The 24,046-nt window shown below is 37.6% G+C and overlaps 3 protein-coding genes across 10 annotated transcripts in view; 2 read left to right on the forward strand and 1 right to left on the reverse strand.

Moving 5' to 3' along the window:
* rab4b (RAB4B, member RAS oncogene family) overlaps positions 1–993 on the forward strand; it is an 89,957-nt gene extending 88,964 nt beyond the window's left edge. For all 6 annotated transcript variants that reach the window (XM_062060104.1, XM_062060106.1, XM_062060103.1 and 3 more), the window contains 3 exons: positions 21–175; positions 246–341; positions 407–993. In XM_062060104.1, coding sequence (XP_061916088.1) covers positions 21–175; positions 246–341; positions 407–522 — 367 coding nt within the window. In that variant the 3' untranslated portion in view covers positions 523–993. The remainder of the gene's footprint in view (positions 1–20; positions 176–245; positions 342–406) is intronic.
* Positions 994–6,054: 5,061 nt separating this feature from the next.
* Positions 6,055–15,867, reverse strand: ap2s1 (adaptor related protein complex 2 subunit sigma 1). Its single transcript, XM_062060113.1, has 5 exons — positions 15,718–15,867; positions 15,246–15,395; positions 11,010–11,123; positions 9,320–9,379; positions 6,055–6,848 (listed from the first exon to the last, which is right to left on the reverse strand). The coding sequence occupies exons 1-5, from the start codon at positions 15,718–15,720 to the stop codon at positions 6,747–6,749; spliced, it is 429 nt and encodes a 142-aa protein (XP_061916097.1). The 5' UTR covers positions 15,721–15,867; the 3' UTR covers positions 6,055–6,746.
* Positions 15,868–21,299: 5,432 nt separating this feature from the next.
* Positions 21,300–24,046, forward strand: part of arhgap35a (Rho GTPase activating protein 35a) — a 121,985-nt gene continuing 119,238 nt past the window's right edge. For 2 of the 3 annotated variants that reach the window (XM_062060116.1, XM_062060114.1), the window contains exon 1: positions 21,300–21,987. The gene's annotated coding sequence lies outside the window, so the exon portion shown is untranslated. The remainder of the gene's footprint in view (positions 21,988–24,046) is intronic. The other variant, XM_062060115.1, reaches the window with a different exon arrangement.

Genomic DNA, 24,046 nt, shown 5'->3' on the forward strand with positions numbered 1-24,046 from the left:
ATAGTGTGTCCATCTTACAGCCGAGAGACGTACAACGCGCTGACCAACTGGCTGACGGACGCACGCACGCTAGCGAGCCCCAACATCGTTATCATCCTGTGTGGCAACAAGAAGGACCTGGAGGCAGAGCGAGAGGTCACATTCCTGGAGGCCTCGCGCTTTGCTCAGGAGAACGGTATTTACACACACAGTCTTGGAGAACATTCACCCCGCTTACTCGCTATTTGCACCAACTTTTCCCACAGAGTTGATGTTCTTGGAGACCAGCGCTCTGACGGGGGAGAATGTGGAGGAGGGATTCCTCAAGTGCGCACGCACCATCCTCAACAAGATAGACTCAGGTACGCTTACCTGTTTATGCAGCCCATCCGCTTGGTGTGCGTCTATAATCTCCTTCCCTCCCAAGGTGAGCTGGATCCAGAGAGGATGGGCTCAGGCATCCAGTACGGGGACGCGTCACTGCGGCAGCTGCGACAGCCGAGAGGCAGCACGGCACAGAACAAGCAGCAGTGCAGCTGCTAGGAACGTGGCCCCCCTCCCTTAAAGACCTCCCGTACAGGTCAGTGTTACAGCTCCAGTTGTTTTGGGGTGTCCACACCTCACAGCACCTGGATGAGTGGAAATCACTGACCTTCGACCCTCCGGCAAGACTTATTTATGCGTGCCGACACACACGGGGATTGTTCGGTCCTTACCAGATCGTAGTGGACACGTCTAGGCGCTGTGTATTCATCTTTTTTATTTCATATATGCGCTCCTTGTTCTGGTTTTATAACATTTGCACTGCTTTTTGTCCCTAAATTATTATTATTGCCTTTTTTTTCCCGTCTTTTCAGCATTTAAATATTCACTGTGGCTTTCCAGTGTCCTAATGCTAACAAAGCAAATGTTTGGAGGATGTTTAAGAAGGTGTCTCATAGCTAATTCCCACCTCGCCATCCTAAATGCACTTTTAGCGGGACTGCTGGCCTTAATAAAATGCACATTGGTGGATGTACGTCCTTCCCAGGCCCTTTGGCCTCTCTGTTGATTGCACAGCTTTAACTCACTGGACATATGCAAAAGTATCACTTTTGTGTTGGACTAATGATCCACCATGCTGACACACAGAGGAGGCTGCCAAGTTAGCATAAATTAAGCACAGAAGTTAACGTTTTTTCCACTAAAATGTCACCACTCACGCACATACACTTTATGAACCAAAGTATTAGGACACGGTTTCATTGTTGGACAATACCTATGCTTTTTACGTGGAAGTAAGAGTGTAGGAAATACCCTATTTATGGCCTTTCCAGTAAGCGAAGCAAGGGCCATAAAAATATGCTTTGTTGAGTTTGGTGTGGAAGAAAAAGCCCATCAAACACCTCTGGGATAATCAGTAAAAATGCCCACAGACACCCAAAATTGTATACTTTGCCATATATTCTTTAAGAAAACCCAGAGCGGATATTTGTTTTTAAATTATCATCAAACGTTTTTAAATGGGGTAAAAACATTTAGGATTTTTTTTTTTGTACTTGCTCAACCTGCAGTCATAAAAAAAAAAATCAAACATATGAATGTTTTTATTTGTTTTTTATTTTGACCCTTTTGATTGTGTAATGTCACAGGTTTAAATGAGGTTATGCAAATGCATACTAATTGTCAACTGGGACATCATTTGATCAAAAGGCCTTTAAAAGGTACCGTATTTTTCGGAGTATAAGTCGCACTGGAGTATAAGTCGCATTTTTTGAGGAAATTTATTTGATAAAACCCAACACCATGAATAGACATTTGAAAGGCAATTTAAAATAAATAAAGAATAGTGAACAACAGGCTGAATAAGTGTACGTTATATGACGCATAAATAACCAACTGAGAACGTGCCTGGTATGTTAACGTAACATATTATGGTAAGAGTCATTCAAATAACTATAACATATAGAACATGCTATACGTTTACCAAACAATCTGTCACTCCTAATCGCTAAATCCCATGAAATCTTATACGTCTAGTCTCTTACGTGAATGAGCTAAATAATATTATTTAATATTTTACGGTAATGTGTTAATAATTTCACACATAAGTCGCTCCTGAGTATAAGTCGCACCCCCGCCAAACTATGAAAAAAACTGTGACTTATAGTCCGAAAAATACGGTATATAAAATTTCAAAAAAAATGTTTAGGGCTGAGGTTTATTGAAAGAATTAAGCAACGAAAGTAAAAAAAAAAAATGTCAAATGTTTTTTGCACCTTGAAAAATAAAAAACTTTGTCCTGTTTTGGAGTATTGTGTAGAAACTGCCAGTTTATCGTACGCCTGTGAAAAAATTAAGACATTAAAATTTCTAAATTTAACATTAAAAAACCATCTTAGAAAAATATATATAATGGATTAACACAGCAAAAATTTGATTGAGCCAATCCAATATTGATATGGGTCCAATATTCGATATCAGCAAAAAAAAAAGTATCAGATGATAGATAGATGATATCGGCTTGTATCTAAACTCTCCCATACAAGCAGCGTGTTCACTTGTGCAGAGCTGTTAACATCGAAATGTCCTTCAATAAGCACACAAGTTAGATATTTTAGTGAAGTAATTTACTAAAGGTAATCATGGTAGACTACTAGGAGCTAGCAGCTACACGACAGCTAAGCGCACACATACTAGACGTATGTAATAAGGGTATTTACCGTATTTTTCGGACTATAAGTCGCAGTTTTTTTCATAGTTATACTTATACTCAGGAGCGACTTATGTGTGAAATTATTAACACATTACCGTAAAATATCAAATATTATTTAGCTCATTCACGTAAGAGACTAGATGTATAAGATTTCATGGGATTTAGCGATTAGGAGTGACAGATTGTTTGGTAAATGTATAGCATGTTCTATATGTTATAGTTATTTTAATGACTCTTACCATAATATGTTACATTAACATACCAGGCACGTTCTCAGTTGGTTATTTATGCGTCATATAACGTACACTTATTCAGCCTGTTGTTCACTATTCTTTCTTTATTTTAAATTGCCTTTCAAATGTCTATTCTTGGTGTTGGGTTTTATCAAATACATTTCCCCAAAAATGCGACTTATACTCCAGTGCGACTTTATTATGTTTTTTCCCTTCTTTATTATGCATTTTCGGCCAGTGCGACCTATACTCCGGAGCGACTTATACTCCGAAAAATGCGGTAATTGAACAATAAAACATCACATTTGTCAATATAAACAAATCCATCAAATGAATCTAGTTGCATATTACTCACACATAGAAAGTCTCTCAGGCAGAAGAAGCATATTCCAAAGTATCCTGGAATGTGTCCGCATTATTATTCAACTAACTGAGACTACGTGAGCTCAACTCAATGAAGCTGTTACAAAAACACAAGTCAACACTCCACTTCAAAGCGTAAATGTGTCGTAGGATTAGTGTGTTCATACCTAACATTGTTCTCCGAGTAACTTCACTTCATCAAACCGTTTTCTAACATTACACACGACATTATATTCAAAGTATGCTAATATCGAGGTTTAAGAAAATGGAAGTTTCCATTATTTTTGGTTACAAAAAGGCTGATTTAGTCACAAAAGTGTGACATTTTGCTATTAAAACAGCAAAGGCTATGCTAGACCACAATATTTTATTTTTCCGTTGACATACTATTTTTGGTCACCAAATGAGGTGTTATGGTTTGCTTCAAAATGTTATACTATGTCATCACTGTACACATTTTGCCATCAAAACAGTATAGTTGGTCACATTAAGGTTATGTTAGACTGCAAATGACCTCTGACCTCTCAAATGAACACACTCTGATATAATGTTGAAGGTTGAAAGAGTGTAAGTTGTTTCAGTTTCCACATCGCATTTACTTCCTGTAGGTGTCCTAATACTTCTGTTCGTATGTACAGCATAGTTCAGTGTGTGATCAAAACCACATTTAATGTCATCACCCAGCTTCATCCTGCTTTATTCACGTGTCCTCGTTAAGATCAAATGTTTCTTCCCTCCCCAACCAAAGTGATGTGAGAGAACTTGAAGTGAGGACAATTTCCACTTGTGAAGCTTTTTATGTTCCACTTTGTCAAACACTTCCTTTTGTGTCTGCAACACTGACTTTTTTGGTCTGCTAATAGTCCCACATGAAACAAACACACACACACGTTTATCAGTCAGCGAGAAGGTGACAAACAGGTTATCTTAGAGCTAAATACAACAGGCTACGTTCTTTGTGTTTGTGTACAAAAGAGTATCAGAGCCACACTTTTACAAAAAATTGTTTCAAAAAGAATATTCACAGAAAAGAATATTCACAGAAATGTTCAATCTCTACAAACTGTTTTATTTGACAAAAAGGTCAGGTTAGATGCTGGATGTCAGTACAGTATTGTATACTCCTAATATTACAACTTACTTTTTTTTCTCAACTGAATACTTTTTTTTTTTTTACAACTTTATTGACATAGTTCAACTTTGTTTTTTAAATTGCAACTTTTTCATGTCAGTTTTTTTGTCTGGCAAATAAAAACTGTCATGTTTAGAATGTATTCTCCTTGACAAATTATAGATTCATATTTTGACTTTTTTTCTCAAAATGACAACTACTTTATCATAATTTAACTTAAGTTTTGTGAAATTACAACTAACTCATATTAAGACTATTAAAGATATTTTTCTCAAATCATTTCAACTTTATTCTTGTAACATGCCCCTTTTTTCATATAATGGCTTAAAATTACAACCGTTTTCCTTATGTGGAGTTACGCTTAAAAAAATGTTTTTAAATTATTAATTTGCTGTTATTTTCTTCAAATTATAACCTTTTCTCATAATTCGATTTAAGATTCTTCAAATGTGTACTTTCGCTCATATTTAGACTTCATTTTGTTCAATTTTAAAAACATTCTCTCATATTACACATTTTTTGTTGTATCTTTATTTCCTCATAATATTTAGACTTTACGTAACAGTTACAAAATATTTCATTACGACTTTTTTCCTACATACAAATTTCTGTCATATTCAGACCCTAAAACTAGATTTTTTTCTTGTATAAAAACTCTTCAAACATTGTTATATAATTACCAAATGTTGTCATATTATGACCTAATTCTCAAAATGTGCAAATTTTTCTCATAATAATTACAAATGGATATTTTTTCCTCATTACGTTGCTACTTTTAATTGCCAGATTCAAGCTTTATTCTTGTCAGTGTGGCTCTAATAATACTCCTTTGCACCTTCTGCAAGTGCACTTTTACTTTTAGGAAGTTTTGTTAATATGCTGTAACTATATAGAACTGTACATTTGATTTTACTTGAACTGTAATAAAAGATTTTAACTGTACCAATTCTTACTAAAGAACAACTGAGGGCTTTTGCTGCTGACAACTGCTCATATGTTAAGGAATCAAGCATCAAGGGCGCCCCCATTGTCTGTATATTGAGTTTGGGTTTGTATTGGACCAGCCACTCTTAATAAACCAGCCTTTATGTCATATCAACAATTCAGTTGTTGCTTAGTAACAAATGTCACATACTCTTAAATGACTGTACATGTGAATTAATGTGTGTTGTAAATAAGAGTTGTCCTTAAGGGTGATTGTTGTTTGTTGATTGTAACAATTACGCAAACTCTTGTCAAAGCTGTTTGGGTCTTTTTTCATTGACAAATCCAGCATGATATCATAATCCTCACTTTTATGACAGCAACGTGTGAAGAGCCACGCCCTGAAATGTAGCAATGGATCATAATCCAATAGCTGTTCTCTTCAGGAGGCAATGGTGCAAGGACTCGCACAATGAAGAGTAATTGGCTGCCGCGTCTAAATCGGTTTGGTTTGCCTTCCTGGGTCACTTCAGTTACAGCTTGAGTGGTTTTATGTTGTTGAAGTGGATCCATCCACTGATTTATTGATCCTGGGCAGGCTGTCTGGATGACCTCATAATTGAATTTGCAGTGACGTGTAATGCCCACAGTCTGACACCAGAGGGGGCTCAGTCACTGCACTGCAAACCGTGACGTCGCAAGTAATAAGAGGCTAAAACTGCTCACGTACTTCATCTTGTATTTATTTATTTACATATAATAGGACAATTTGTGGGTATTTGTGCTGGGAGACAAGACTAATAATAAAAAAAAGGTGGACAAAAGGAAGCAGTACATATTCATCTAGTCTACTCAAAAAACACCTGAAACCACATTTGATAGAATCTGGTTAGTGTTTAAAAAGCCAAAAGTAATGCCTTGTACATTTATTCAACAGGTAAATACTGTGTGAAGCACACACATAGCGTGCTGCTGGAATGACATTAAACATTAAGACACATCGCACAGATCATACCAATAAGAACACGTCACAGTACTGCTTCCTAAGATGTGCGACAAACGAGCACCACCTCATGATAGTTGAAATGTCTTTGTGAAGATGCAACCTTCACCTGTACAGTTGTATCAACACACACTCATGCAGCGATCACTCCATCTTAATGAGTGTGTTATGACATCACTGGCAGGTTTTAAAAGTCCTGTTTGAAAAGGAGGCACTGATCATGATGGTGCTTGTTCATTACACAAGTGCTGATTGGAGGACAAGAGATGTCTCACTTCTGGTGCGAACACGGGGCCTTAAATATTAAAAGTCCCTGAAATGGACAGCCTTCATGAGCAGTGCAACAACATGACAATATATGAAGTTCTATTGGTTGGATGTCCTCTCCTGGGACAGGACTGGGACCTTTTTGCTTTTCTACTCCAGCGACTGCAGCATGAGCAGCTGCTTGAGCACCTTAGTCTGACTGGTCTCCCTGATCTCTCCGGCGAGGAACATCTCATCCACCACCGTGTACACCTGCAGGAAGACAAGACGTGTTTACAGTAGATCAGTCACGAGGAAGTTCTGAACAAAAATAGTCCCAAAGCCACAGAGTGAAAGGAGACTCATGACATTATCTCCTTCACTTCCTGGAAAGTTGCCTCACGAAATGACAAGTTGACAACTCATCACATCATAAAAATAGCCACAGGTTAACAACAGAAGAAAATGTCAAATATCGCTGCGCTTTCATAATTGTAATGTCAATTAGCAGAGTGCGGGTGGATGTGACAATTGGCTAGGGAGCCTTTTTCCTCTTAGTGCAGCTGGTAACCAGAACGATCGTGCATTTTGTGATAAAAGCATGAAATTTGGTACACTTATAGCCAAAGGCATTCTCAAAAGATTTGGATATGGAGCCACCATGAATTTTCAAAATGGCGCCCGTGGCAGCCATCTTTCAAAATGGCTGTCAGTAACAACTGTTCGCTTATGAATGATGGATATAATATGATGTTTCAGACTTATTTACCATACATAGTACTTGGTAAATGTCTTTTGGATCATCTAAATGTGTCATTAAATATTCAAGATGGCTGACATCTTCAAGATTGCAGCCATCACGGGTGATCTCGGTGTCAAACCAGTATTATTTTTTACTTCCTTTTCTTTGTGCAGAATTCAAATTTGGAACTTTACAATTGGCCAGAAGCTTTCTTCTAACTCAGAAATGGTGACCACAATAGTCACACTTGGTGACCACTGGTCACCTACAACAAAATGGCAGCCATATTTCTGAAATTAAATCTATAATTTCAAGTACACTATCATCTATTTTATTGTAATTGAAATGTTACCCAATGAAAAAAAATATATATATATATTTAGTTCTGACTCTGAAAGCTGCTACGAGAGCAAAGCGTGGCACTGGAATTCAGAGACGTGTGGTAGGTGATGCAGCCATTCCCAGGAACTGGCAAAACTAAAGAGTTGACAGCAATAAGACTGAGTTGTTTGCCTTTCTCTCAGAGGCTCTGGTCAGATGGTTTGTGCAGGAGGATAAACAGCTTGTCATCACAAGAGACATGGAAGTCCTTAGCGAGCCACCTCTCCCAGATAGGACATCGATTGCTCCTTGCACGCATGAGGAAGCGGATAGTTGCATGTTATTGCACGTAGCCCATGCAGCAAGAAACGGCCACCACAAAATGATGATTCAAACAGTTGATACTGATGTTGTGGTGCTGGCTGTGGCAGTGGCTCAGACTCTACAACCAGAGGATGAGCTTTGGTTTGCATTCGGTACTGGTAAGAATTTTCGATATTTGGCAGCCCATGAAATTGCAGCAGGTCTCTGGCCCGAGAAAGCATGTGCACTACCAGTGTTCCATGCGTTGACGGGTTGTGACACTGTGTTAAGTTTTGTTGGCCATGGGAAAAAGACTGCATGGGCTGTATGGTCTGTGCTTCCAGAACTTACACATGCCCTGTTGAAAGTGTCTTCAGCCCCAGATGACATAGCACAGGAGGTAATGGCCACAATTGAGAGGTTTGTTATCTTAGTCTATGACCGAACCAGCACATGTACAGAAATCAATACGGCAAGGAGGAAGTTATTTGCAAAGAGGCACAATGTGCAAACAATCCCCCCTACCAAGGCTGCCCTAGAAGAGCATGTTAAGAGAGCTGTATACCAAGGAGGGCACGTGTGGGGTACAGTCCTAGTGTCAACACCAGAACTACCTTCACCGTGCGAATGGGGCTGGTCAAAGTCACCTGAGGGGGACTATGAACCCTTCTGGAGATGCCTACCAGATGCAGGCCAGTCAAGTTATGAACTTGTCTCATGCAAATGCAAGAAGGGTTGTGTTGGGCAGTGTAAGTGCAAAAAATCCCACTTACAGTGCACAGCCCTTTGTGTCTGTAAAGGAGAGTGTGACTAGTCTTCCCTGTGATAGACCCTAGGTTTCCCTTGCTTAACATGAGTATTTTGAGATAGAAAGAAGATTCTTAGAAATTCCGAAGTTCCCAATTCAAATTCTGCATCAAGATAAATGTATAATTAAACAGAGATCATCCATATTTAACCAGTATATATATATATATTTAGTATTTTGAATTTTCAATGAAAATGTTCCACTATCCAAAAGAAATTTACCAAGTAGTATGAATGGTAAATAAGTCTGAAATATCATATTAAATCCATCATTCATAAGAAAACCGTTGTTGCTGGCGGACATTTTGAAAAATGGCTGCCATTGGCGCCATGTTGAAAATTCATGATGGCTCCACATCCAAATCTTTTGAAAATGCCTTTGGCTATAAGTGTACCAAATTTCATGCTTTTATCACAAAATGCACAATTCCTTTATATTTTGGAACTAACCTCTTGTACTATCTAACAAACACACTTGGTGTTAATTACATGTGGGTTGCTATGGCATCTCACTTTCCTCATGTGTCTTCTTGTGCTCTCTTGACACCTTTGGTGTGTTAACTATTCTCACCTTGTAGAAGTTGAACACCAGGTCCAATTCACACACGTTGTGGAAGTACTCATTCAGCACCTTGCAGGAGATGTACACACAAAGAGGGTCATGACATTTGTCACATGTGTGTTAGTGATAAATAGCTGATTATTTAGTAGCAGGGTGAGATAGCTTCATTTGTATAGCAGGGCCGTGTCTTGGCAGTCAAAGATTCTCTATAACAAGACTACTCTGCTGTTTTTAAAACACCGTTCAAAGATCCTTATTTTGACAGAAGCACTCTGCTATTTAAGTACCTTTTGCAAAAAGGCAAGTCAAGGAGCCTCTATTAGACGAATTCTCTGCGGTTATTAGTTTCCCACAAATTGACAATCTATTTGTGGCAAGGGTGGGCGTAGCCAAGGCAGTGTCATTTGCATTATTCGCTATGACTCATGTATTTTTTTTAAAGACTAAAAACAATGTTAACATATTTAATAAAGACAGTTATCAATGTGAAAATATCTTTATATGTTACATTATATCATTTTGCTGTATTTTTTCTATTGTTGCTGCCTATTTTTTCACTACAATGTAAGACAGGCTGCACTTAGTTTGTGCACTCCTAGTTTATTTTCATATATTATTCTGTCCAATCTACCGTATTTTTCGGACTATAAGTCGCAGTTTTTTTCATAGTTTTGCCGGGGGTGCGACTTATACTCAGGAGCGACTTGTGTGAAATTATTAACACATTACCGTAAAATATAAAATATTATTATTTAGCTCATTCACGTAAGAGACTAGACGTATAAGATTTCATGGGATTTAGCGATTAGGAGTGACAGATTGTTTGGTAAACGTATAGCATGTTCTATATGTTAGTTATTTGAATGACTCTTACCATAATATGTTACGTTAACATACCAGGCACGTTCTCAGTTGGTTATTTATGCGTCATATAACGTACACTTATTCAGCCTGTTGTTCACTATTCTTTATTTATTTTATATTGCCTTTCAAATGTCTATTCTTGGTGTTGGCTTTTATCAAATAAATTTCCCCAAAAAATGCGACTTATACTCCAGTGCGACTTATGTTTTTTTTCCTTCTTTATTATGCATTTTCGGCCTGTGCGACTTATACTCCGAAAAATACGGTATTTTTAAAAAAAATTCTCTTTAAAAACATGTTTATATCCTTTTCGTGTTGAGCGGTTTCAAAAAGCATATATCCAGCGGGCCCTAGTTTGGACACCCCCGATCTATATAGTGGGGGTAATAAGTGTTTGGTCCCCTGATGTTATTTGAAAGTTTAAATAGGGAAGATAACACTAAATATCCAGAAAAAACAATAATATTTTTTACAAGTATTTCTATTGAACACATCTTTAAATAAGAGGCTACTTTAGACATTTTTCCACTTCCAAAGGATTCAGACAGACATAATAGCCCTGTTGTAGAGGATCGTTTACTTAAATGTATGCTCAAAAACCTAAACCACATCTTTGGTTATGATCAAATCTTAGACTAGACTTGTGTACAAAAATGTTCCAATAATGTGCAGCAAGACAGAAGAGGACATGTTTTTTTAAGAAGACAATTATTAACAGACATTCCTGTAAACAATCAGACCGTAACAACGCAATCATCATAGTTGACTTGCTGAGCAGCATTACAGTATGGTTAACATCATGTGCTGGGAGTGTGTGTGTGCGTGCGTGCGTTACCTCTACAAAGTTGTGGATTCCTTCCAGATATGCCAAGTTGTTATCAGTCACGTCCACACAAATACAGAAGTAGAGTCCAGCATAGCGTCGGTATATGATCTTAAAGTTTCGGAACTGTGGAAAAACAAGCAGAAATGGGTCATAATTTGGACAGATGCTAATTTGACGCAATCACAACTAGTGTTGTACATTGTAATGAATTAAAGTACTATACTGCCTTTCTTTTTCATATACATGCTGGCGCCATGGTGACGTTACTGGTAATCTAAGCCGAAGCGCATGTTGAGTGGGTCAACACACACAGAGCACATACGAGGGGATACAGCGTGAAGAGGAAAAATGGAAGAAACAACTATTTTACTGGTTGATATGGGAATACTTTGGCTTCAAAGCTGACTATAAAGGTAGCACTATAAACATGGACGCGCCACTCGGCAAGCAGTGCTTTAACACATGCCTCGTCAAAGGTGGCAATACTTCAAACTTAGATAAACATTTTAAGGACAAGCATCCAGACCTGCAGAAGGAGTTTAATGCGTGTCAGGTCAGAATGTAGTTAACCAGCTCCCCTGTTGTGCCTATATTGATACGTAGAAGCCGCATACAGCTGGATGGCCCGTTGACCATTTTTAGCGGCGTCAAACCCGCCCATGTAGCATAAACTAATGCAAGTAAATTGACTGAATTTCATAACGAATTCCGTCGATTTATGTTTTATATTTAACAATGTCTGTTTTACCTGCTACATGTCTTACTTGTGCAGCTTTAGCCACAGTATTGTTATTAGTATTTACTAATGATTGTATTTGTCTTAATGCACAGACCAAGAGTGGCAGTTATACATCATGCAACATTTAATACAATGTCAAAGCTTTCTGTTCTATTCTAACCAAATCCTAGAGTATGGCAGAGTAGGGCTGGGCTAGGGACTAGGACAAGGGCTGGGCATCGCACAGAGACAAACTAGGGTTTGTCTCTGTGCGATGTAGAAAATGACTATTTTGTGAGTATTCGAGTATAGGTTTTTCAGGTGGAATACACATTTAAGAACACACATGATTGTGGCAGACATGTGATGACTTTTGCTACAGTATAGCCTGTCTAAATGCTACATTTCATTTTCATTGGTGTTTTACAAGACAGTAGCTGACATTTTGTTCATAATTTCTACTCTTTATATTTCAACATTAAATAGCTTAATCATTTTGAAACAAACAAGATCATAGTCGCACAATTAAGTCAAGTCACTTACTTGGCGCTGACCAGACATGTGGTCTAGTAGGACCACAGAACCGTACGTGTGTGACAGTCCATTACATCGTCGACTGGGAATTAAAAAGTGCCTGCCTGCAAATGTAATTTTTATCTGAGTTGGAAACATTTTGTATTATTTGCACAGCTGTTATTTATTTTATGTTATGTAATTCTGTGCTACTTAAACAGTTTATTTTCTGTGCTGTTAATACCCATCTTGACTAACTGGGTTAATAAAAGTGCCACTGACTGTTTACAGTACAGTTGTCATTCACTTCAATTTCGCTAAAAAATGTATATCTTTGTATAAATATTTTCACCGGAAAATATATAGAGATGTATAGAGTTTAAGTAAAAATATATTGATATACTTTTTTGGCCATATCGCCCAGCCCTAAGGCAGACTATACACAATATGTACAATTATATATCGTTTTTTCAGTATCATTTTTAAAAAGCTGAGTATGTTTAAAGTCTTTTCATTTAAGTCCAGTCTTCTAAAATTATTATTTGAGTGCAATAATAAACATATTTATTATTTAATTTTTTCTGTTAAAATAAAGCCAACAATCAGTGGTCCCCAACAGCCGGTCCGTGACGCATTTGCTACCGGGCCGCAAGGAAACATTAAATTTATAAACGACTGCATTTTCTCCGACTTAACTTTCGCCTGTCCCACTAGACACACCAATAAATAAGCTTGTTTATACTGTAGATGTACAATAAAACTGATAGGAAGTTGCAATTTGTTATAACTTTGTGGCATGTGTCACATTAATGAACATATAAACTATAAATGTGACAGATTGTAGCCAAAGGCTGATTTCCATCTGCATTTCATTGAAAAGAAACAAGCCCAGGGCTCCCACTAATTCAACATTAGTTCAAACCCCGGCTGAGTCATACCAAAGACTATAAAAATGGGACCCATTACCTCCCTGCTTGGCACTCAGCATCAAGGGTTGGATTTTGGGGTTAAATCACCAAAAAATTATTCCCGGGCGTGGCACCGCTGCTGCCCACTGCTCCCCTCACCTCCCAGGGGGGTGAACAAGGGGATGGGTCAAATGCAGAGGACACATTTCACCACACCTAGTGTGTGTGTGTGACTATCATTGGTACTTTAACTTTAAACTTTATAGTGAGTTGTATTGTTCATGCACTTATTTTTGCTGTATTTATCTGGCACAAGTGGAAAGCCTGAAAATAATACCTACATTAAACCGGTCCGTGGTGCAAAAAAGGTTGGGGACCACTGCCCACAATGACATGTTTTGCGGTCCCCTTTATTTTGAAAAGCATGGAAATACATATACAATGAAGAAAATAAGTATTTGAACACCCTGCTATTTTGCAAGTTCCCCCACTTAGAAATCATGGAGGGGTCTGAATTTTTCACAGTAGGTGCATGTCCACTGTATGAGAGATAACCTAAAAAGAAAAATCCAGAAATCACAATCTATGATTTTTTTAACAATTAATTTGTGTGATACAGCTAAAAATAAGTATTTGAACACCTGTCTATCAGCTAGAATTCTGACCCTCAAAGACCTGTTAGTCCGCCTTTAAAAGTCCTCCTCCACTCCACTATTATCCTGAATCAGATGCACTTGTGTGAGGTCGTTAGCTGCATAAAGACACCTGTCCACCCCATACAATCAGTAAGACCCAAATATTCAGCATGGCTAAGAGCAAAGAGCTGTCCAAAGACACCAGAGACAAAATTGTAAAACTCCACAAGGATGGAAAGGGCTACGGAGAAATTGCCAAGCAGCTTGGTGAAAAAAGGTCCACTGTTGGAGAAATCATTAGAAAATGGAAGACGCTAAACATGACGGTCAATCTCAATCGGAGTGGAGCCCCATGCAAGATATCACCTCGTGGGGTCTCAATGATGCTAAGAAAGGTGAGTAATCAGCCCAGGACTACACGGCAGGACTTGGTCAATGACCTGAAAAGAGCTGGGACCATTGTTTCCATGGTCACTGTTGGTAATACACTAAGATGTCATGGTTTGAAATCATGCATGGCACGGAAGGTTCCCCTGCTTAAACCAGCACATGTTAAGCCCGCCTGTAAGTTTGCCAATGACCATTTGGATGATCCAGAGGAGTCATGGGAGAAAGTTTTGTGGACAGATGAGACCAAAATTTACCTTTTTGGTCATAATTCCACTATGCGTGTTTGGAGGAAGAAGAATGATACGTACCATCCCAAGAACACCATCCCTACTGTGAAGCATGGGGGTGGTAGCATCATGCTTTGGGGGTGTTTTTCTGCTCATGGGACAGGACGACTGTACTGTATTAAGGAGAGGATGACTGCATGTATTGTGAGATTTTGGCCAAAAACCTCCTTCCCTCAGTCAGATCATTGAAGATGAGTCGTGGCTGGATCTTCCAACATGACAATGACCCAAAGCACACAGCCAGGAAAACCAATAAGTGGCTTCGTAAGAACCATATCAAGGTTCTGGAGTGGCCTAGCCAGTCTCCAGACCTAAATCCAATTTAAAATCTTTGGATGGAGCTGAAAGTCTGTGTTACTCAGCGACAGCCCAGAAACCTGACTTATCTAGAGAAGATCTGTGTGGAGGAGTGGGCGAAGATCCCTCCTGCAGTCTGTGCAAACCTGGTGAAGAACTACAGGAAACGTTTGACCTCTGTAATTGCAAACAAAGGCTACTCTACCAAATATTAATGTTGGTGTTCAAATACTTATTTTCAGCTGTATCACACAAATTGTTAAAAAATCATAGATTGTGATTTCTGGATTTTTTCTTTTTAGGTTATCTCTCATACATTGGACATGCACCTACCATGAAAATTTCAGACCCCTCCATGATTTCTAAGTGGGAGAACTTGCAAAATAGCAGGGTGTTCAAATACTTATTTTCTTCACTGTAGGTACCTACACGGTAACGACACGACATAGAAAGCGGTATTTCAATGCATTTTATTTATTGATGCACATTTTACTCACCTCCACAAAGTTGGTGTGCTTGGCATCCCTGACGGTCACCACAGCATGAACCTCTTCAATTAATTTCTGCTTCTCGTCATCGTCAAACTGCATGTACCATTTGGCCAGTCGAGTCTTCCCAGCTCGGTTCTGGATCAGGATGAAGCGGATCTAACGACATCAAATCACCATATAGTCAACGTCCATATATTTCTATGTAGGACTATTTGCCTAAATGCTAAGTGTTAGCATGGGCGGACGATCTCATTCAACTGCACACTTCCTGTCAACATTGTTAGCCACCGTGTAAGACAAGAGTAGTTTTAGCAGCTATTAAGATGTGAACTTGGTTGGTTGTGATTATATTCATCAGCAAATGTAGCTTTAGCAATTGTAAATTAGCAGAGCAGCTAATGGTAACATGGCTAGCGATGATACGGCACGAGAGCTAAGCATAAATAGCATGTGCTGGGTCCTTTGGTGACATATTTACCATTTTCGTCTCCTAAATATACACCTTTGACACTTCACAGAGGCTCGTTCTTGGACAGTTAAACTGTTTTTCTACACAAATACATCAGTAACACTTCCGACCGCTCGTCTGCTATCTTTTCAGGGCTATTGGGAAGTGAAGGCGGAAGTTGTCAGCATCGCCTAGCATGCTGGGTAATGTAGTTCTTATATACTCGGTAAACGCAAAGTAATGATTGTTAAACTACAATAACCGTCGTTCTTAAGTATGGCATTTGTTCGTGCCTTGTTTTTGATCACATGACAGGCGCGTTTAATGTCAGTGTCGAGGTTAAAGTGTCTTTATGGCCAAATATTTTTTGGACATTACATTTTTTCTTGTTGTGAAATTGATTGATTGATTGAGACTTTTATTAGTAGGTTGCACAGTGAAGTACATATTCCGAATTCCGTACAATTGACCACTAAATGGTAACACCCGAATACATTTTTCAACTTGTTTAAGTCTGGGTCCACTTAAATTGATTCATGATACAGATATATACTATCATCATAATACAGTCATCACACAAGATAATCATCAGAGTATATACATTGAATTATTTACATTATTTACAATCCGGGGTGTGGGATGTGGTGGGGGGGGGGGGGTTAGGTTTGGTTGTTATCATCACTTCAGTCATCAACAATTGAGAACAGAGAAATGGATATTGGAACAGTGTAGGTCTGACTTGGTAGGATATGTACAGCAAGTAGTGGACATAGAGAGAGAGAGATCAGAAAGCATAACAAAAAAGTATCTACATTTGATTATTTACATTTGATTATTTACAATACAGGGAGGGTGTTAGGGTGTTTAAAAAATATGTTTGTTAAAATATAGTGTTTAAAAATTCAGAGTGTTAAAATTAAATGATGGGCCTGGTTAACGCCGTGCATGGCAGCTCCCGCCATCAGTGTGTGAATGTGTGTGTGTGAATGGGTGAATGTGGAAAATAGTGTCAAATCGCTTTGAGTTCCTTAAAAAAAAGAAGGTAGAAAAGCGCTATAAAAGTACAACCCATTTACCGCCCTAATGCAGCTGAGATAGGCTCCAGCACCCCCCGCTACCCCAAAAAAGGGACAAGCGGTAGAAAATGGATGAATGGATGGAGTTTTAAGTTTTAAAACAAATGTTTTTCTGCCCTGAATTTTAAAACACTGTATTTTCAAAAACGGAATTTTTAAACATACACATTTTGCTCACAAATTTGTATTCGATGATATTGTCAGCATAATTTCATGTAAACAATTTCATTCTACAAAATTCATATGCAGTTACATACTTTCAGTGTCAAAAAAAGCTTTTGTTGTAAAGACATAAATTAACCGCCATACGTAAGGTCTGAAAATGATCAAACATTGAAGTGGAAAAATAAGATTTTAAAAAAACATTAAGAAAATAAATAAAATAATGGTTTATTTTCTATCATCTTTATTTTCTACCATGTTAGAGGGCAAATGTTACTAATAGATGCCTTATATTAATATTATGATTATAAGTAATTATGTCTGAAATATTCCATACTTTTGTATTGTAAACTAGTTCAAGTTTGGACACTATTGGTCGCTCTCTAAGCATTGATAGGAATTAAATATGATGGAGTAACTCGGACTGTCACAGATTGCACAACATTTGTGGTACTTTTGTCACCAAGTACCACCTCAGAAAACACTTGGCTCTCCGAGTACAACCATACTGACCAACATTGAAATACAGTAGCGTAGTAGGCCTAAGTATTCATTAAAAGGAAGGCAGAGGTTTTATTTAACAAGTATATTTAATATGTTTGGTCACTGTAACATTACATAGTTTGAACAGTAACATTGTGTATGAATAAATTCAATGATAACACACTACCACTATGTGTACAGTTTGAGAATCCCTGGATTAGAGGAATGTTGTAGCCCTTCATGTGACCTACAAGTATCTCTCCTGCAACTGACAGTAGGATGAGATAAAATGTTGAGGAAACATCAATGACAAGGAGCAAAAACCAAGGCAAAAAATATGATATGGATGCAACACAGAGGCAGCTTATTATTATAGTAGAAACTTTGACCCCTGCTAATCTTGTTTTGTGTGACCGGGGTCATGCAAATATGGCAGAGGGAACAGAGTGTGATTGGACATGAGAGCGTATGTTTATTTCAACAAAGGTCAGTGCTCTTTCAACACAGCCTGACTGTATTTATGCAGCATCATTGGGGAAAACAAAAATGAGCATTAGGAACAAGCAGAGTGCTTTATTGGTAAGTAATGGTGCATCTGTGGTACAGCCAAACACATCTACAATACTCACAACTATTTAGGAATATAATTTAAGCAACAACATGAATAATAATACATGACTTATGTCAATGGTATACCCTTTTTAAGCCATTGTGTCTCACCTTTTTAATAGTTGTGAATACTACTGACACTATGGACTACAGTGGCTGAGAAGTACAAACACAACATGCTGTAAAACATGTGGTTCACAAAATACGTGTTCAATAATAATTAACATAGTATTGAAAATTTGACATTCTAATCTCATCATTTTGTCATCTTGTTTCATACTTTCGAATTTTTATCTCATTATTTTGACATTTTATCTCATAATTATAACTATGTATATCTGTCATTTAGATTTTTTAGATGTCATAATCCTGAATTTGTAGCTCATAATTTCTTTTTTTTTAATGTCATAACTATTCTATGAATTTTTACTTCATAATTATGAATTTTTCCTCATAATCATGACTTTTTTTCCCATTATCTCGATTTTCTTCTTTCATAATTTTGACTTTCTCCTGACCTAATAACTTTTCATCCCATAATTTCGACTTCCTTAAAGGCCTACTGAAATGAATTTTTTTAAATTTAAACGGGGATAGCAGATCTATTCTATGTGTCATACTTGATCATTTCGCGATATTGCCATATTTTTGCTGAAAGGATTTAGTAGAGAACATCGACGATAAAGTTGCAACTTTTGGTCGCTGATAAAAAAAGCCTTTCCTGTACCGGAAGTAGCGTGACGTCAACAGTTGAAAGGCTCCTCACATTTCCCCATTGTTTTCAATGCAGCTAGAGCGATTCGGACAGAGAAAGTGACGATTACCCCATTAATTTGAGCAAGGATGAAAGATTTGTGGATGAGGAACATTAGAGTGAAGGACTAGAACGCAGTGCAAGACATATCTTTTTTCGCTCTGACCGTAACTTAGGTACAAGCTGGCTCATTGGATTCCACACTCTCTCCTTTTTCTATTGTGGATCACGGATTTGTATTTTAAACCACCTCGGATACTATATCCTCTTGAAAATGAGAGTCGAGAACGTGAAATGGACATTCACAGTGACTTTTATCTCCACGACAATACATCGGCGAAACACTTTAGCTACGGAGCTAACGTGATAGCATCGTGCTTAACTGCATATAGAAACAAAATAAATAAACCCCTGACTGGAAGGATAGATAGAAAATCAACAATACTATTAAACCATGGACATGTAAATACACGGTTAATGCTTTCCAGCCTGGCGAAGGTTAACAATGCTGTTGCTAACGACGCCATTGAAGCTAACTTAGCAACCGGACCTCACAGAGCTATGCTAAAAACATTAGCTATCCTCCTACGCCAGCCAGCCCTCATTTGCTCATCAACACCCGTGCTCACCTGCGTTCCAGCGATCGACGAAGGACTTCACCTGATCACAGATGCGGTCGGTGGCTCGGAGACGGAGGAAGTTAAGGTGAGTTCGGCGGCTAGCACGTCTGCTATCCATCTCTCAGTCCTCCTGGTTGTGTTGCTGTAGTCCGCCGCTAATACACCGATCCCACCCACAACTTTCTTCTTTGCAGTCTTCATTGTTCATTAAACAAATTGCAAAAGATTCACCAACACAGATGTCCAGAATACTGTGGAATTTTGAGATGAAAACAGAGTTTTTTGTATAGGATTCAATGTGTCCGCATACTTCCCGTTTCAACGATTGACGTCACATGCATACGTCATCATACATAGACGTTTTTAACCGGAAGTTTAGCGGGAAATTTAAAATTGCACTTTATAAGTTAACCCGGCCGTATTGGCATGTGTTGCAATGTTAAGATTTCATCATTGATATATAAACTATCAGACTGCGTGGTCGGTAGTAGTGGGTTTCAGTAGGCCTTTAACTCATAATGATGACTTTTTAAATCATAATTTTGACTTTCTTTTATCATAATTTGAACTTTCTTATCTCAAAATCATGACTTTCTATATCCACAATTTTGACTTTTTTATGTCATAATTTGGACTTTTTAATCACATAATTACATATTTTGTCCTCATAATTTCAACTTTCCTATCTCGTATATTTATGTCATAATTTGGAATTTTTTGTCTCATAATTTCTACTTTTTTATTTCAGAATTATGACTTTTTATCTCCATAATTTTGACTTTTTATCAAATATTTATGACTATATCATAATTTACATTTTCATATTTCATAATAATGACATTTTATATCATAATTCTGACCTTATCTCATAATTAGCCTATGACTTTATATCTAATAATTAGTCATCTCAAAATTATGACTTTTTATATCCATAATTTGGACTTAAAAAAAAAAAATTACGGATCTCATAATGACATTTTCTATCATACTTTTGACCTTATCTCATAATTAGCATGACTTTATATCTAATCATTCCAACCTTATTATCTTATCATTTTAAATGTTGTCTCATAATTTTAATTTTTTAAATCTTATACAGTAATTCTGACTTTATATCGCATATATACACTACCGTTCAAAAGTTTGGGGTCACATTGAAATGTCCTTATTTTTGAAGGAAAAGCACTGTACTTTTCAATGAAGATAACTTTAAACTAGTCTTAACTTTAAAGAAATACACTCTATACATTGCTAATGTGGTAAATGACTATTCTAGCTGCAAATGTCTGGTTTTTGGTGCAATATCTACATAGGTGTATAGAGGCCCATTTCCAGCAACTATCACTCCAGTGTTCTAATGGTACAATGTGTTTGCTCATTGGCTCAGAAGGCTAATTGATGATTAGAAAACCCTTGTGCAATCATGTTCACACATCTGAAAACAGTTTAGCTCGTTACAGAAGCTACAAAACTGACCTTCCTTTGAGCAGATTGAGTTTCTGGAGCATCACATTTGTGGGGTCAATTAAATGCTCAGAATGGCCAGAAAAAGAGAACTTTCATCTGAAACTCTACAGTCTATTCTTGTTCTTAGAAATGAAGGCTATTCCACAAAATTGTTTGGGTGACCCCAAACTTTTGAACGGTAGTGTGTGTGTATATATATATATATATATATATATATATATATATATATATATATATATATATATATATATATATATATATATATATATATATATATATATATATATAAAAATATAAATAAAGAAATATATTAAAAAAAAAAATATATATATATATATGTATATATATATATATATATATATATATATATATATATATATTAGTAATAATTGTATTGAATAATGGAGACTGTGTGTTGTAATGGTGCGTGTGCGCCACTGGGCGAGACTGTCTCTCTGTGTTGGCGGTGAAAGAGGAGGGGATGCTGCCGCTTGGAGTCGGGATAAAAAAAAAAAGGGGCCGCCATTATTGGGAAGCTGACCAAAAATAAGGCAGAAGAAGCGTCACATTTGTTTGCGGCTTACCAAGACTCGACATCACCAACGAAGACGGGAATGGTCGCTTCCTCTCGGCTCGTCTCGAAGACTCCACATCTCCATCGCCCCTTTTGTTTCCTCTTATTTTTGGACACAACAAAGGAAATAATACTTGCTCCAAACAACGTGGTGGCGAAGCAAGAACCACTTGTTAAAAAGAGGCATTTTTAAAAGCAGGAGCAGCAGCGGCACCCCCATTTTTTTCTCTCCTTCTTTTGTTGAAGAATACTTTTTTTGTGCCGCATTTGCTCGCTTCTGTCCTAACTAGCATGTCTGCTAGCGTGTGTCCTAACTAGCATGTCTGCTAGCCCTCCCGGAACGCGGAGGCTAATGTGAAAACTTCCCCAGTCAGCATAGAAAGTAAGAACAAATCAACATTTAAAACGTTTTGTTTTTAAAGAAGATAAAGCGGATAATAAGTGTTGCTGGGAACTGTTTTTGTTCTTTTTTTATTAAAAAAAAAAAAGGAAAAAAAAGACTTCCCAAGAGAGAAGAAAGGAGTGGACCGAATCCGGACAGGAAGGAATGTTATGGTAAGGTTGTTTTTTTAAAAATGATTAACATTTGTCTTTTTTGCTTCTAAATAGTGTTAAAAATGACAACATTTGTGGCATTTTTTAATAACAACGAACGGGGAGTCAACCCCAATCCCCCCCAGGGTTTGTGTGATCCCACCCCATTACTTGTAAATGATCCATAAAATATTATTATATGTTTTAAATTAAATTAGCAATCTTTGTAAAGTAATTAAATATCAAACTAACAGTAGAGAGATTGATAGCAATTGTCTGCAGCACAACACCTGGAATGCATTGGTCAGGCCTGGGGAAAGTGCACACAAAATGTGTTGGGTTGGATTCTATTGTATCAAATCACCCCAAATGAACAACAATATACATATTAGTGCAGTTTTAAGTTGTCATGTTGACGCATTTTGTGTTTTAAGGGACATAAATCCTTACTAGTCATATAACAACTGCATTTTAATATTATTCTGTCTGTTTAACATACATTGTATCCTATTTATTAAGAATGTTAACAGTTTACGTGAATATATAGTCTGTGTTACGGCTAAATTTCCCTGCAAAGTGGTCAGTGATCCCCCCCTTGCCAGGCCAGCCACTCCCTTTCTTTGCCTTCCCTTCAGTCTGGACATTCGGCCACTTCATTCCAGGAGACGTGTCTCTACTTCCCTGCCACCCTGATTTTTAGATAGATGCTGACGGATTGAAAGTGTGAGAGTGGTGGCAAAAGATGTGGTGTAGTTTGTGTGTGTTGTGCGTGTCTGTGTGTGCCCACTCACTGCTGTGTCATTGCCGTATAGAAAAAAAACAGGCAGGAAGAGATTTTTTTTTTTTACACACTGTGGCATATTTGTAGTACAGTATATTTAGCGTAGTTGTATTTTGCACATACCTGATCCTCGCAAGCGTAAGAATAAGTACACTAACACTACTGTATATACAGTCGTGGTCAAAAGTTTACATACACTTGTGAAGGACATAATGTCATGGCTGTCTTGAGTTTCCAATAATTTCTACAACTCTTGTTTTTTTGTGATAGAGTGATTGGAGCACATATTTGTTTGTCCCAAAAAACATTCATGAAGTTTGGTTCTTTTATGAATTTATTTATTATGGGTCTACTGAAAATGTGACCAAATCTGATGGGTCAAAAGTATACATACAGCAATGTTAATATTTGGTTACATGTCCCTTGGCAAGTTTCACTGCAATAAGGCGCTTTTGGTAGCCATCCCCAAGCTTCTGGCAAGCTTGTGGTTGAATCTTTGACCACTCCTCTTGACAAAATTGGTGCAGTTCAGCTAAATGTGTTGGTTTTCTGACATGGACTTGTTTCTTCAGCATTGTCCACACGTTTAAGTCAGGACTTTGGGAAGACCATTCTAAAACCTTAATTCTAGCCTTATTTAGCCATTCCTTTACCACTTTTGACGTGTGTTTGGGGTCATTGTCCTGTTGGAACACCCAACTGCGCCCAAGGCTGATGATTTTAGGTTGTCCTGAAGAATTTGGAGGTAATCCTCCTTTTTCATTGTCTCATTTACTCTCTTTAAAGCACCAGTTCTGTTGGCAGCAAAACAGGCCCAGGGCATAATAGTACCACCATCATGCTTGACAGTAGGAATGGTGTTCCTGAAATTAAAGCCCTCACCTCTTCTCCTCCAAACATATTGCTGGGTATTGTGGCCAAACAGCTAAATTTTTGTTTCATCTGACCACAGAACTTTTCTCCAGAAAGTCTTATCTTTGTCCACTGTTATTAAAGGCCTACTGAAATGATTTTTTTTTATTTAAACGGGGATATCAGATCCATTCTATGTGTCATACTTGATCATTTCGCGATATTGCCATATTTTTGCTGAAAGGATTTAGTATAGAACAACGACGATAAAGTTCGCAACTTTTGGTCGCTGATAAAAAAAAGCCTTGCCTATACCGGAAGTAGCGTGACGTCACAGGAGGAAAGATTCCTCACAATTCCCCGTTGTTTACAATGGAGCGAGAGAGATTCGGACCGAGAAAGCGACGATTACCCCATTAATTTGAGCGAGGATGAAAGATTTGTGGA

This window comes from Entelurus aequoreus, linkage group LG10 (genome assembly GCF_033978785.1).
Source record: "Entelurus aequoreus isolate RoL-2023_Sb linkage group LG10, RoL_Eaeq_v1.1, whole genome shotgun sequence".
NCBI classification, from domain to species: Eukaryota; Metazoa; Chordata; class Actinopteri; order Syngnathiformes; family Syngnathidae; genus Entelurus; species Entelurus aequoreus.

Excerpts from the sequence above, each read along its gene's own strand:
- ap2s1 (XM_062060113.1), bottom strand. Across the intron at positions 11,124-15,245 it reads AGCACACCAACTTTGTGGAG|TTCCGAAACTTTAAGATCAT; the intron begins GTGAGTAAAATG and ends GTTTTTCCACAG. Across the intron at positions 6,849-9,319 it reads TGGTGTTCAACTTCTACAAG|GTGTACACGGTGGTGGATGA; the intron begins GTGAGAATAGTT and ends GTCTTCCTGCAG.